The sequence below is a fragment of the Phacochoerus africanus genome, chromosome 2, assembly GCF_016906955.1.
Source record: "Phacochoerus africanus isolate WHEZ1 chromosome 2, ROS_Pafr_v1, whole genome shotgun sequence".
In the NCBI taxonomy this organism is placed as follows: domain Eukaryota; kingdom Metazoa; phylum Chordata; class Mammalia; order Artiodactyla; family Suidae; genus Phacochoerus; species Phacochoerus africanus.
The window spans coordinates 42,810,335-42,826,737 of NC_062545.1; the positions used below are offsets into that span (position 1 = coordinate 42,810,335).

Consider the following 16,403-nt stretch of genomic DNA (forward strand, 5'->3'; position numbering starts at 1 on the left):
GAAGAGGAAGAAGTGCTGGGGGCTCTTGCCTGATGTAAAGCACAGAGGCCACAGACTTAGGAGGGGTGGCAGCACTTTTTCCCCTTTGTCCCCAGGTCCCATCCCTCAGCCCCACCCTGCGTCTCAGCTCCGGGCTGCCATGGGCAGCACCCTGACTGCTGGCAGCCTCACTTCCAGTGTCCTGTGCTTCTCAGCTGTGCTGGCTCAGAGACCCTTTCCAGACAGCGGGCTGGAAAGTGGCCCAGGCACAGCCTTCAGCCAGTGAGGTTTTGGAGTTGATGGATAACTCTCCCCGTTTTCCTCCTCTGAAAATTATTCTGAGATGTGTTCTACATGATTCCTTAGAGGATTCCGGTGAGAGCCAGCCCCCCGTGCACACAGCTATGACCTGCTCATCGTATTTCATGGCCCTTCTCCCTTCCTTGTGTCAATGAAAAAAACATTGCCTGCCATGTCAGGAGACAAAAACAAAGAAACAAAGGATGTTGCAGCCATCCCCTTACAGCCACCACCCTGGCATAGAAACAGCCATCAGCCACTGCAACCACCACCAAGGTGCACCCTGAGGAAACTCAAGATGAGGAAGCCCCAGAGCACTGGCCCAGAGACCTGAGGTGCATTTGAGGAATGATTTCAGTGAGCCCAGACTCTTGCATTTTCCCATACATAGAAAAGCACTAACTAAATTCCTTAACTCGAGATACCTGGTTTTCTTTAATTAAGTTCTGACTTAACTTTTGAAGTTCCAGCTGCCTGGTCTTTATTGCAAAACCTCCTATATATCCTGGCTCCTCCCTGCATCTTGAGAGCTGTCTTTCAGAGCAATCTAAGATGCTGTGTCCTGGCTTAAGTCCTCAGTTTTGTCTGCCAAAAAAAAAAAAAAGCATAACTCTCAACTTTTAGGTTGTGAGTTTTTTTCAGTCAACACCTGTTTCACTCTCCCCACTCACTCACTTCCTGATGTCACCTACCCCCACCCCAAATCTCCCTGCTTCCAACCCTGGGCTCTGTTTTTAGAGGAACCCTATGCCCAGAGGCTGAAAGTCTCAGGAACAGATTGTGGTGAAATGATGTTCTGATCAGACTAAGCCTCGTGCACACAGGACCACTTCCGCTATAGAGAAACTCTTAAGATCAGGGCCTGTGACAGGGGCCCAGGATAGTTGTGTGTCCCCAGCTCCACATCCCTAAAGTCTTATAATGTACACTTGACAGGAGAGGTTTTCATTTTTTGAAAGTTAAAAATACCTCTTTGACATCTCTCCCCTCCCCCTTTTTTTTTTCCTTTTTAATTTACCAAAAGCCTCAAAAAAATGAAAGTCATTAGGCCGCTCTAAGCCTCTGAAAGGCCTGTGTCACTGGGCTAAGCATGTCTTCATCTTGCTTTATTCTCAGGACAACCTCATGTTGAGACAAGGGGTGCTGCCTGGGGCCAGGAAACTCTGAGGCTACAGTTAGGGAGTCTGACACGGGGACTCAGCTCCCTCCTCTCAAACATTAGATGGAGTTCTTGCCTTCCCTGGCTTAATGCATTAGGACTGGGGGAGAAAAAGAATGACTAGAGGGGAACTGGAAAGATGACAAATGTTTGCCCAGTGCCTATCCCCCCCCCCAAAAAAAAATCTATCTTTCTGTAACAAAAGAAGGTGCTTATAGAAATTTTTATGATGCAGAGAGGTGGCTGCTTCTCATGCCTGGCCCCCTCATTAGCTTTTCTCTTTATTACCAAAAAACTTCAAGGGACAAATCAAGAAAAACTTTTCTGGATGAAATATCTGTTCATTTGGGGGGGTTTGGGGTTTTGTTTTTGTTTTTTTTTTTGGTTTTTTTTTTGTTTGTTTTTTTTTTTTTTTGGTTTTTTGTTTGTTTGTTTGTTTAGGAAATGTCCAGAGATAGGATTTCATTTATGTTCAGTAACGACAAATTTACCCACTTCTTCTAAGTGCCAATATTTCCCCCCCTGCTTTTGTAAATAATCTTTGGCCTCCTCCATGTATCTGGTATTTGACTTTTTCTCAAAAAGAACTGTTATCAACCAAGGAAGGAATGAAAAATATAATAGGACCTGAAAGTTCCTTTATTCAGGCTTTTCCCCACTTAGTTCCTGGCCTGTAACAGAGAATATAATCGAAGCCTTTCTTTAAAGTTGATTGTTCTTATTTTCCTCTGGGCTTTTATAAAGTACCAAATCATGAGATGTGTTCTTTATTCACATAGCCTGCCAGTTAGATTTTCTTTAACTTGGTAATTAAATGCTTCTCCTCACAGCCCCATGCTCTCTCCCTTCTGCCCTCCAGCCCTAGGGTGCAAAATCAATATCCTCATTATCAGTGTCTGCGGATGGAAGCCCGAGTGCTCTGCGCAGTGCTCCTGCTTCCTGCCTTCACCTTCCATCTCCCCTTTGCCAGGCTCCACATTCTTAGAGCCATGTTTGCCTCCAAAACCGTTTTCTGGACAATGAAGATTTTTTTTCCCAACTAATACACCAAGATCTATGCCATATCTTCTTGGTAGTTGAGCTGAATGGGAAGGAAAGGGAATATAATTATATATATAAAAAAATACAGTTATGATTTGGAAAAGAAAACTGAAAAACAAATGAAAGATGACATGAGACGCTCAGAGTCACTTTATCTTATTCATGTTTCCTGTCTTCTTTATCTCATTGCACATTTTAAGGGGTTCAGACTTATGCTTTGTTATTTCTGTCCACAGTCTCTGAATTAAGACCAGATTTCCAATGACAACATTTATACAATGGAAATCTTTATTTGACCATATAGTTAGTAGAAGTGATAGGATGTGGTGAGTAGAAAATAACTTTGCTAGAGATGGATATGCTTGGTAACTAGCAAAGCAAACCAACGCTGTTTCCAAAGACAAACAGCAGTCGGGTTAGCGGCAGCTGACAAAGTGGAAGACACTTTGTTTTAGGTTGTTAGGAAATTTTCATTCCTACGCTGTCCAACCCGTGTCTTTCCCCATTTCTGACTGTAATACTCATTAATACTAGACTATTGCCTGTTCCATCAGTAAACAAGGCTGGTACAGCCATCAAGCCATCATGTTACAACCACCCTAACTGTAAGGCCTGAGGGAACTTATGTCATAGGCAGGATGCCCCCCATCTAGCAGTCAGCCACTGTGGCTGCCCACCACACCCCACCCCCAATGGGGCACCCTGAGGAAACTCAGGATGAGGCAATACAGGACACCGGCCCCAGATAGCTGAGGCGTGAATGAGAGGAATGATTTCAGTGAGCCCAGACTTTTGCATCTTCACATACATAGAATAGAAGAGTGCTAAATTCCTTAACTTGAGATATCTGGTTTTCTTTTATTAGCAGTTATCCTTTGATGTTCTGACTACCTGGTCTTTTGTTGGAAAAACTCCTATATATCCTAACTCCTCCTTGCTTCTTTTTTTTTTGCTTTTTTTTTAGGCTGCACCCGTGGCATATGGAGGTTCCCAGTCTAGGGGTCTAATTGGAGCTACAACTGCCAGCCTACTCCACAGCCACAGCAACGCAGGATCTGAGGCACATCTGCAACCTACACCACAGCTCATGGCAACGCCAGATCCTTAACCCACTGAGCGAGGCCAGGGATCGAATCCACAACCACTAGTTGGGTTCGTTTCCTCTGCGCCACAACAGGAACTCCCCCCTCGCTTCTTTAGAACAGTTTACTCAGCGTTACCTGGAGTCTGTGTCCCAAGCTTGAAGTCCTCAGAAAGTCCATCAAATAAAACATAACTCTCAACTTGTAGCTTTTGTGTGTGTGTGTGTATGTGTGTTTTTCACTTGACAGTGGTTACTAGTGTATTCATCCCATATTCTCCATCCCAAAAAAAAGAAAAATGTATTTCAGAAATAGATACCAGCCATGTTTTTCACTGCTTTCCATTTTCTCCCTTTATCGTCTCTCAGTCACCAATATTACTATTTAGTACTCCAGAATCAGTTTTTAAGGAATAAGATGTTCTGATGGTCGTAGCAGCTGTTTTGGATCCAGCGTGCCTTCTCAACCAGTGGTTTAGAATCCCAGTTGACAGTAACAAATCTCTCTCTGGACCAGCCTCAGCAAACTTTTCCTGTAAGGGCCAGAGAGAATTAGGCTTGGGGGTCATGTGCATCTTCTCAGCTCTGCCATTATAGTGAAAAAAACAGCCCCACACCATATGTAAACAAGTGAGTGGGCTGTGGTTCAATAATACTTTATTTACAAAAACAACAAACAGGCTGGATTTAGCCTAGGGTCTATAGTTTGATGGCCCCGGCTTGAGACCATAGGAGGAAATGATAAACGTCACTGAAAAATCATTCCAAAACTAACTGTAGAAGGGTTTCCAATTAGATGAGCTATATTGTCCTTATGTCCTTTAACTTTTCATATGTTATTTGCATTTACATGCTATGCGTTTGTTTGTTTGTTTGTTTTTAATTTTCACCTGAAACTGGTGCAGTCTATCATCGTTCAATTTAAATCCTTATTGACATGTGACACTCTAATAGAAAAAATTGGGGATAATCCGTTTCCTGACATGCGATCATCTTTTCCCTCCTCTTTGTGATGTAGGCCCTGGAAAAACACTGCAGGGTGAATGGAGGCTATTCTGGCCTCAGGGACGTTTATGTGAGTGCACAGACCTACGACGACGTGCAGCAGAGCTTCTTCCTGGCAGAGACACTTAAGTAAGTAAAAATTTATTCGGAACGTATATGGTGGGCAGGTGTTCTTTTTCTTTCCAGTTGTCTTTATCATGAACACATTCAAGTAACATCCAGCATGACGGCTTCTGAGCACCGTTCTCCACGCGGCAGTAACTGCAGGTGCGCTGCCACATCTCGCAGTTCGGCCACGAGAACCAAGCACAGAGCAGCTTCATTCCTCAGCGTGAATGACTAGACTCCTCAGGGCCTTGGTCTTCTTGACCGTTGTCCCCGGGTCACCCTAAGATGAATGGAGACATGGAGGTGGTTTTTATTCTGTATCTTTGTGATTGCACTGACAGAGTCACTCAGGCCTCATCTACTCATGTTTCTCTCTCCAGATATTTGTACTTAATATTTTCCGATGATGATCTGCTTCCACTGGAACACTGGATCTTCAATACCGAGGCACATCCTCTCCCCGTGCTCTCTAGGAATATAAAGAAAGTTGAAGACAATGAGAAATAAAAAGACATTTTATATGTTTTCTTTCTTCCATTCCCTTCACTGCATACCTTAATGATTCTTTTTCCAACGTTCAGGCACATGATTAATTTTTATTAATAGGTCTCTGATGATTCTAAGTTCTAAAATTGTTTTGCAGTCTTTTATGTTTATTATCATAGGCATAGATAAATTCCTTATTGTATACTTTATTGTTCAGTCAGTGAGTCACAGGTTGGTTGGTTGGTTTTTTTAAAGAAATCTGTTACCTCTGGCATTCATGAAGGTGGAGTATCATTTTTATTAAACTGAATAGAATGTTATACCGGTGACCTCTTAATTATAGTTTTGATTTGACTGCAAAACTTTTTCCTCCTCTATGAGGAGATGATGTCTGCTTTAAGCTGTAATGTTTTGCCATGTTGCAAAAAGCCATAATAATAAATAATTAAAAAAAGCTTTTTTCCTTTTCAATTTCATGTTAATCTGGTTCGTCTATCCATCAGAGACAGATCTTATTACTGTGACAGCCTCCTTATGCAGGTCTATCATTATTTGATAGAATGTCTTCTAAAATACTTTACTCACATTGTAATTCAAATTAGAAAATCATCCCAAAAGGAACATCTCCTATTGACTTCATGTCATTGGATCCATGATATATATTTCTGTTGCTTAATTATATTAGTGTTTCTTAATTTGGGCATTTGTTCTCAAGTTTTACTTTAAATATCCTGTGTCATCTCTGGATCATATACTGGTTAATTTTCATTTCAGTTTATGGAAGCAGGATTTAACTCTGAAAGAAGCTTTACCAATGTATCTATTCATGGTCAGTTGAAGAAAATCTAATAAACTTTTAAGCCAAATTAGTATATACTATATTTTGTTGTAGGAGGAGTTCCCTGGTGGGCTAGTGGTTAGGAATTTGGCATTGTCACTAATGTGGCTTGGGTTCAGTCCCTGGCCTGGGAACTTCCTCATGTCATGGGCACAGCCATAAAAATTTTTTTACAAAAAAAGAAAATAATACATAGGAGTGGACACTCCTGATCCCCTACCATCTTATAGCAGATCAAAATAATTATATATTCAAAACTTTTTTTTGAAATATGAATGGTTTTCCCAAGAATCAATTTGATGACACCTTGTATTTTCTTATCATATGGTTTGTATTATATAAACCATATGATAAAAGGCTAATATGATGCATATACTGAGGTACAAAGATTTTGACCATCTGCATTTCAACTACAGTGGTCAAATAGATCAGTGCAACCCCATGTATTAGGATGAAGTGTATGAAAATGAAACATTTGTAGTTTAAAAACTATTCAATATCATGTGGTTCAACCTAATATTTTTCAAGATATTTATTTTCTTTATCAGCAGATTTAATTGTTTTAGCTATTTCAGCTTTTGAAAGTGTTTCAAAAGATTTCCTTTGTCTGAAAGGACCACTTTGTGTGACCTGCCGTTTTTTTAATATTATACATTGGTACACATCAAAGAATAAGTCAATAAAATTAGTAAGTGAAAAAGATCCTTTACACATCAAGATTGCTGTTACTCTGTTTCTGTAGCCCAGAATAATTTCTCCCACTCTGATTTTCAGCTCACCTTATGAAATTAATGGATGGTAAGAGTCCTGTTTTCCCAGGATTCAAAGGAAAAATATAGAAGATTCTTGTCAAAATTGGGCCAAAAAATTGAATGACCTTGGACTAACAATTTAAGTTAATATATTGTCTTTGGTGTTCAATCTGATTTGAAAGAGCACAAGCTGATAGGTCTTTCTGCAGCAGATAGGATGTTAAAATCAGGCTTTATGTACACACTGCACTGTGATGTACCTTTGGAATTCTGGTATAAATAGGCAAGATTGTACTATCTGTGTTGCTCAGCTAATGGCAAGAGCAAAGTTATTTCAGTTCTAGAACTCAGATTTTTTTTTAACCTAAGTCCAAAATACCAAAAATGTGGACAAAATAAGAGATTAGTATTATGGTGATATTATTTAATTAAAGTTATATTTTATGTTAATTATTTTAAACAACTTAAGTCCTTAGGTAGATATTGACGTTCATTCATTTTCAGCAAAACCTGTACAATTAAGTTTACATCAGTATTCACATCCCAAAAGGTAAATAATTATAGTAGCACTTAATTTTGTGTTTCCACATATGTTATGGTATACTTTTACAACTAATATTACACCTATAAGTGGTATGACAGTTTACAGAACTCAGTCATGTTTGTAATGACGCCTTCATACGTATTACCCACTCTTTCCATTGATTGTTTTTGATTTGTACATAAATCCATTCTGTCATTTCTAACTTTATATAAATCTCTAATATTATGGGAAACAGAATAGATTGACACATAATTTTTAAAAACTATATTTGTAAGATTTCTCTATTGTAAATAAAGCCTTTTAATATATCTCCTCAGTTGTTATGTTTTTCTCCTTTTAAGTAAGCTTTTGTTTATGTTGGGGTGAGCACATACAATTGCAAATGGAATTATTAGATCCTCACAGTGATTCCATACCACACCCAGAGAATTGTGACAAAGAAATGTTTCCTGTTTAAAACTTTAAATTGCAGGGAGTTCCTGTTGTGGCTCAGCGGATTTAGAACCAGACCAGTATCCATGAGGATGCCGATTCAATCTCTGGCCTCACTCATTGGATTAAGGATCTGGTATTGCCTTAAGCTATTGTGTAGATCTCAGATGCCACTTGGATCTGATGTTGCTGTGGCTGTGACATAAGCTGACAGCTGCAGCTCCAAGATTCAGCCCCTAGCCTGGGAACTTCCACATGCTGCAGGTGGGCCCCTAAAAAGCAGAAAACAAAACAAAACCAAAACAAAATAAAACCTTTAAATTGAAAATAATGTTGCATACACCCCCTTTGGTAATCAAATCCCTTGATTAGGAATGTAACATAGAATGAGAGCACACAGTGTATAGGAAGGCCCTTGGCATCAGAAATAGCATAAGGGTGATCTTTGTTCTTAAGTTTACCATCCAATTGAGGAGATAAGACTCCCCCCACTACTGAAACAAAACAAAACAGCATTTTGTTGTGTTAACTGATGAGTTAAATTCTGCTGTAGAAGTTCAGGGGAACAAAAGTCACTGGCATTTGAGTGATCAAAGAGGCTTAGTGGGAAAGACAACTTAAGCTACAGGAGAGCTTCCAGCTTCCAATATTTTTTTAAAAAAGCCTACGCTTTTCAGACTTTTTTTTTTTTTTAGGGCCGCACCCATGGTATATGGAAGTTCCCAGGCTAGGGGTTGAATCAGAGCTGTAGCCTACACCACAGCCATAGCAACACGGGATCCAAGCTGAGTCTGCAACCTACACCATAGCTCACAGCAATGCAGGATCTTTGACCCACTGAGCGAGGCCAGGGATGGAACCCACGTCCTCATGGATGCTAATCAGGTTCGCTAGCTGCTGAGCCACAATGGGAACTCCAAAAAAAGCCTAGGCTTTTCGCAGTCATGTACTTTTTAGAATTTTTCAGACATTTTGGGTGCTGTTTTCTCTTCCCGGAACTCTCTTCCTACATGTTTTTGTGGCTCACTCCTCCCTGCATTCAGGCATCTTGCCAGAGCCATATGTAGAATTATATTTACATCAATTTAAAATTCCCCATCACCCTTTGCCCCTTACTCCATTTTACTTTCTGTTTTGTGTTCGTTATATAACAAGTATTTCCTTATGTGTTTATTGTCTGTCTAATCTCTTGGATTTTAAGTCCCACATGAATAGAAAGTTACTTTATTAGGTTTCTCCCCTTTCCATCTCCAGTGCCTAGAGCAGCATTTAGCCCTTGGTAGTACCCACTGAATGTTCCATTAAGAGGTGAGCCAATGAATGAGGTTCTACCTTATACTCAGAGGCTTGGATACACCTATTTGCAAATGACTTTTTTTTTTTTTTGGTCTTTTTAGGACCACACCCGCAGCATATGGAGGTTCCCGGGCGAGGGGTCAAATCGGAGCTATAGCTGCTGGCCAGCAATGAGGGATCCAAGCTGCATCTGCGACCTACACCACAGCTCATGGCAACGCTGGATCCTTAACCCACTGAGTGAGGCCAGGGATCAAACCTCATCCTCTTGGTTCCTAGTGGGATTTTTTTCCGCTGAGCCATGACAGGAACTCCCACAAGCAGTACATTTTTTAAAAATAGGAAGTACCGGTATTACCCAACATGTTGTTGTTTTAAATAAATAATCAAAAGAATGGGAAATTTTTTCATTGCTACTTAGAGTAGTTTTAAGGAAGTATAGAGTATGTTAGTGTTTATAACTAGAATAAATTCTCAACCAACAGATTTTTTTTATGCCATTTATGTCACTAAGTTACCATGTATGGATGGTCTTGTGTAAAATATACACCAAAAAAAATTTATGTCGTGATTTCTTTAATATTGAGTTTAATCATTTCTTCAGTGTTACTATTTGAATAGTTTACTCTTCACAGTCACTGTCTCATGTAGAAAAATAAAAAGCTATTTCAACAGCATCAAGTAAAGGAATTGGCTTTTCACTCAGCATAGTTAGTCCAATGGGAACCTTCCAAATTCAATTATTTGTAACACAAATGATGTTGTTTGTGTTTACTCTGTTGGTGACAGGATTATTTAAACGGATTCTAAGCATCATTTTTATGTATACTAATTTTCAGCCATCTACACAGAGGGCAACTTGGCAATCAATACATCTAATTTCTGATAATTACATATAGACAGTTGCTTAAATTTTTAAGAAAACAAAATCTTTGTTATTTAAGCATAGAGTTCATATATCTAATTGCCATCCCAACTCCTTAGGTTGCAGGCTGAAATGTGAGGGACAGAGGGAGGGAGGGACCGTATTTAATCTCTTTAACTGATTTAATAGCCCAAAGACTGATCTCTGTTTTTTCCTGGCTCATTCCATCCACATTGGCCAACATATGAGTCATAATCTTTACAAAATAATTCCCAGGCATCAGATATGCATATAAAGTATTAGAACTCCATAGGAGTCTAGACAGCATTTAGTCCAACTCTCTTATTTTAAAAATGAGGAAACTGGGAAATTTTCCCAAGGTCAGGAAATGTTTTCTATCCTGGCTCTGTGCTACCAGACACAGGGATTTGGTAAGAATTACGCTTATAAGAAAGATCAATGTATGTGAGCATATAGTATATACAACCAGCCACTCCAAAATAAAGGTATAAATTCAGAATTCACCCTCAGAAATTGGTCCAAAGCTGTATTTCTCAAGGTGTGGGCTACAGTTTACCTATACCAGAACCTCTAGTAAGTCTTGTTAAAAGGCAGATTGCAGACTATTACCCTAAATTGATCAAATCAAAAGTGGTAAGGGGAGGGGGGCCTGGAATATCCCTGTTTAATGAGAAAGTCATGACAAGCATATGTACCTTTTTCTGAATTTTTGTTTCTACTTCAAGGTTTAAGCACAACAGCAACTTGAAATATAATTTGGATCCCTTTGAAAATGTAGATTCATCCTTTTACAAAAGCATTTCTGAGCGGTAAGCCATACCCCTAAACCTCTTAGAAACAGATTTACATTGGATTTTTAAACAACTCTTTCTTATTGAGGGAATCTTAAAAAGTATTAACTTCAGTCACCTCTATTTTTATTCAGTAACTGTTTCATTTGCTTTCTTCTCCCAACAGTTGCTTTTAAAGTCAGTTCTCAAATTGCTCCTTCTGTTCTTGTTGAATTTTAACATGACTGTCTCTTGCACAGGCTACACAAAATTCCTAGTTTGTCCACGTGTCATGTAACAATATGTTCTCAGAAATGACCTCTGAAAAGCACCTTCATTTCCACCCATTTCCCCTGTCTTGTGTTTTTACATTCATTGCAATGCTAATCACCAAAGGTTTTTTAACTTGTCATTATTATGATCACTTTGAGTCCCTTTAAAACATGCCATTACTTAGAAGTAAATTTGTTTTACAGATCCTCTTAATTCCCCAGGGAATGTAAATTACTGTGAAAGCTTGGAAAATAGTGAGGTGTTCCTTGGTGGCTCAGCATGGTAGGGATCTGGCAGTGTCACTGCTGTGGCTCAAGTTGCTGCTGTGGCACAGGTTTGATCCCTGGCCCAGGAACTTCCACATGCCACGGGCATGGCCAAAAACAAACAAAGAAACAAACAAAGAAAACAGTGATAGATACATAACAACTTTTCCACATCCTGGGGTATTTTGGCCTTAGGCCGTGAGCACATATTAATTCATAATTCTGCAAAAAGGGCCATAACATATACTGATGTACAAATAACATTTTCAAAAATGACTGGAACCTGAGAGTTTTTTTGTCTGTTTGTTTTTTGTTTGATTTTGTTTTGGTTTTTAACTCTCCTAGGAGAAGTAGATGAATGACCCTCTTACACAGAATCTTTAGGAACTGTGTAGGTTCCTGACTTTCAACTCTTGTAGTTGTTGGCAGAAAGTAGAAACACATAGCGTAGAATCACCTCTTAGAGCAGGATGGGAGGTCACCATATCCAATTCCTAGGATAGGCACAGTGCTATTGGTTTCATTTCATGGCCATACCAGCTTCAGTCTCTTGGCACCCATGGCCTCTATTCAGTACATGACAGAAGAGGAAGCAACTTAAGTCTCTTCCTTCTTTGTGCAAAACCTCATCACCACTCTGACAGCCAATATAACACTTTTAACCTCACTAGTTAAATAAACCCTAAGTACATTTCACTGCTAGTCACACTCTTATCTGCTCTTTCTAAACTGATAACTTCCTGACTTAACATAGTCTTGGCCAGGAGCTGCAAAATTGTATACATTTTAAACACCACCATTAAAATAAAATCCCTCTAGCATCTTTTCTTTAGATGATGCAGTAGAGAAGAGGTAGGAAATAGTACATTTGAGCCAATGGGAAGAAGACTTCATAAGAATCAAGACAACTGAGTTCCAAGCTTGGCTGTTATTAACTTCTGCATGATTTGGAAGAAGCCTTAGAGACTCCACATTTCAGTTTCCTCATCTATAAAATGAGAGGTGTGATCAGCACAAATAAGCAGCTGGACCATGCCTGCAATGATGTCTGTTGTGGATGCTGGAGCAGAAAACAGCAATATTCAAGTCAGAAATTTTCCATCCATGGACTAGAGACCACCGCATCCAAATTACAAGATATCAAGACCTGAGTTTTCTCATCAGTAAAACAGGAATAGTAAGATCCATGTCCTGAGAATTAAAATAGCTAATATACATACACGTTCTTAGCTCTGTACCTGGCAGGATTATGCCTTCAATCAGTAAACTCTAGCCCCTATTTCTAGCTATGTCCTACAAAAGAATCATCTCTTCTCTACCTTAGGGAGCCTCCAGCTTGTTTTGTTATGACAACACATTTGCTATTGTTTTGTTTGCTGTTTCCATCTACCCTAGGCATTTTTGGATGCTGTCCTTCAATCAGACTGCTTCAAACACATGCTCATCTTCCAAGGTCAGAATTTGGCTCTTATTTTCTGACCTGAGAACAGAAACATCAAGCTCTTTGTTCACTCCAGTAAGATGCATTAATTGAAGGCTTTTCCACTTACAATTTTATTGAAGAACAGGAAGTTTTCTTTTAGCGTTTACAGGAGAAAGGAAATAGGGATCAACCTGCATGATTGTTGCACTAGTAAGAACACCATCATCAACTGTGTCATTGATGTATTCAAATAATCCAGTGAAAATAAAACAGTGACTGCAAGTTAAGAACTGCTTTTAAATTGAAGTATAGTTTTGTTTGTATCCCAGAGTAGCTTTGGAAACCAACAAAATCAATTTTATGAACTAGGAAAGATTGCTGAAATAAACTTCTGAAACAGCCAGTACTGCTTCCACAATCAACTTACATGTTTGAAGATCACCTACAGTGAGTTAAAACTAACCACATCCAAAGAAAACCTGTTGTTTTTACAGCACTGAGGACATGAGTTATGTGAGAATGAGGCTTCCTTTTTCTTCTGGTTCCTAGCCCACCCCTCAGTGAGAGGAGACTAATGACTTTGGAAGAGAGGCTTGCAGTTCTGCCCCAGATTCTGCATAACAAGTACCCCAGCTCCCCTTCCTTCCCTGGGCCACAACCCCACTGCCCTTCACTTTTCTGTGCTTTACCTGAAGTGGGCCTCCCTGACTGTCTTCTACTCTTCTTGCAAAATATCTACTCTTCCTTTAAGTGTCAGTTTACATGTCTGTGATCTATCTTCTTCTCTCTTCCCCCAATTTGTTCTTGCTTCACGGGGGTCTCCCTAGAACTTTATGCAAAGTCCTGTTCACATGCTTCACACTCTAGTAGCATTATTTGTTTGCTCGTTCATTCATTTCAGAAATATTTATTAAGCAACCCGGAGTGCTTCAGGCACCATCTTAGGTCCTAAAGCTTCAACAAAGAGCAAGTTAGACTTTCTTCTTGTTGGCATAAAGCTAAAGACTAGAAGAAAAGGCAAATATGCAAAAATAAATAAATAAAATTTTAAAAGGAAGATGCCATAGTTTATTCATTAATGTAGATACAGCACTTACTATGGCATGTGGCACATATTTATTTTCAACTCTTGTTACGTACACCCTTCCATCTTGCACAAGAAGGTACTCAGAGAGTATCTGGTAAAGAATGAACAAATCGTGAGGAAATAGAGAAAAATTAGTTTTAAACTTTCATTCAAAAGATATAAACAGAATTTTACCTGCCACAGAACACAGCCCCTGCTAAGCCCTACTAACTCAAAGTGGTACTTCTCTCTGAAAAATTTAATGCAATTCTAATTTTAGTGGGTAATCTAGTAGTTTACCTTAACTGTGAGATACCTAATTATAAGCTGTCATTAGAAAATTTTCATCACTGTACTTGCAAAAGCAAACTCACCTACATTAGGACAGTTTTCTCATCTTTAGTATGTTCAAAATATATCAGTTGTCTCAGAGAAAACCCACAGGAGTCCAAGCTGTATTCCTCCACTTTAATTGCTTCTAGACTACACACTGTTGGTAAGATGAACATACTCTCTTATGTTAGGGTTAGGCTTGTTTGTGTATTTGGGGTTTTTTGAGGGGGGATGAGGGCTATTTGTTTGAGCCCCCATAGATAAAGGCTGTTCACACATCTGAGACTGGCTTCTTCTAGTCAGTGAAACACCTGAGGACACTGCCAGTGATGTAAAGAAGAACTCCGTAGTTACTGCATTCTTTTTGTAATCCTCTCTAGTAAGAAGGGCCAAGGATTCTAGGACCAAAGCAAACCTATTAGTAGTTAATATTGTTACATTATTTCTAATAAGTGTAGCTTTCCTTTCACACACTGGCCTTTCTTCAGCCATTCTAACAGGTGACAAAAAATGACTGATTAGAATTTTCAGTCTCAACTACCTTATCCTCTTGTCTCTAACTTCTAGGGGAGGTGATAATCTCAATGAGGAAATAACAGAGAGCCAGAGAGCGAGGAAAAACAAAGGGTCTCAGAGAGCTGAATCTGTCCCTGAAAATCTGAAAGTGACTTTCGTCATTATTATAAACAATACACGGGATTTCTTTAAACACTAGGTAGTAACTATATAATATGTCAAAACCATGATGAAGAGGTAAGTAAATATAATGCTTTTTCATACGATCTCAGATTTATTTTGCTCTTTTAAAAAAGGTAGAGTGTAGATTGTTTTCTTCTTTCTGTCTCCTCATACAGTGATGACTGCATTAAGGAGAAGTTTCAAAATTTCCACCTTGTGTATCTGGGCTTTTAACCTCTCCCAAAGATCAGATAAAGCCTGCCAAACCAAAAAGCATTCTTGGCTCCTATACACAGCTCATTCTTTAAATAGGAGATTCAGCAGGTCTGAGCAAGAGCAGACTTCTCCAGAGTCTTTATCTATTGATTAACTGTAGAGGATATTCTATTTAAAATGAGTCTTGAATACTCTCTAAAATAAGATTTTATTCTATTTTGGAGTAAAAGGTATAAAGGGAAAAACGAGATGTACATATCCCTCCCTCTCCCCTGCAAATATATGCTACATTACATTTTTGCCCATGATAGTTCTATAAAAAGCTAGAACCAAGGAAAAAAAAATCCATTTGGCAGTAAGACTGCAACTTTCTTCCTGTGATGAAAACCCAAAAACAAGTACCAATTACTACTCCACTCGACAGAGGTTACTTGGCAGCTGCCCAGTACATATTAGGATCTGCCCTGACACCTTTGGTTAAACTACTGATGTGTCCTACATCTCAAAGGGAGTTGGGGAAACCTTCTTTTTCTGTGATTCTAAGGTTACCATGTCAAGATTCCTAGATTCTCAATAGCAGGAATCGCATTGTGAAGAGATTAGTTTAAAGTGAGAATCCCTTCAGTTTCCATTATGGTCATAATCTTTGCTTTTATTACAAGTGGTGTATCAGCCGGGAAAACAGAAATCACTCTGTCTCAGAAAGAAGAAATTTAACACAAAGAATCAGTTACATAGGTGATAGAGACGCCGAGAAGCCGAACAGTGAATGGTGAATTCTGATGCAATTCAGAAATGAGCAAGTATAGTTTGCCCTCTCTCTGGGGCAGGAGCAGAAAAGACACAAGATGGAGGTGATGTGACCAGAGAGGAGAAATGGTCAAAGCATGACCTAGACAGTAGAAGACTTAACAGCAAAAACTGAGACCACAGTGGGAAGGAATAGTTCAATAGGAGCTAGAATCATGATGGTGATAAAACTGCTAGAGACTGCACTAGAAGCACAATGAATGGGAGAAAAGACCCTGGCTTCTCCTTTTCTCCTACCTTTAACAATCTTCTACCAAGGCTTCCCATTGGTCAAGACTACCAGGAAAACAGAGCAAAGAAGTCTGGGTAATGTAGTTCTCTGGATGCAAAGCCAATGAGGAAGTCCAGGGAATAGATAGAGAAAACAGGGAAACGGCAGGCAAAATCAGTAATAGCTAGATTCACCATCTGGAACCTCTGTTTAGCTTGAGAGGTTGTCATTGGAAAAAACAAGCCTAAAACTACCAGCTGCTAGAAACTAACAGATTGAGAGCCCTGGTTGCAATGATCCGTAAGTCTTGCCTGAGCTGCAGGGCAAAAATTTTGAGTCTTCGTAGCTCAGCAATGAACTTGCTGGTAAGAAGCTGCATTTCCCCATCCCTGAAAGATCCAAAAAGTTTTAGTGCTTTCAGTCCAAGAATAGACTTCAGAGAAGGAAATC

At 39.3% G+C, this 16,403-nt stretch overlaps 1 protein-coding gene across 1 annotated transcript in view; it reads left to right on the top strand.

The window, feature by feature from the left end:
• MAN1A1 (mannosidase alpha class 1A member 1) overlaps positions 1-7,601 on the top strand; it is a 165,922-nt gene extending 158,321 nt beyond the window's left edge. The window contains exons 11-12 of the mRNA XM_047759569.1: positions 4,579-4,694; positions 5,054-7,601. Of these exons, the coding sequence (XP_047615525.1) occupies positions 4,579-4,694; positions 5,054-5,180 (243 nt within the window). The 3' untranslated portion in view covers positions 5,181-7,601. The remainder of the gene's footprint in view (positions 1-4,578; positions 4,695-5,053) is intronic.
• The last annotated feature ends 8,802 nt before the right edge of the window (positions 7,602-16,403 follow it).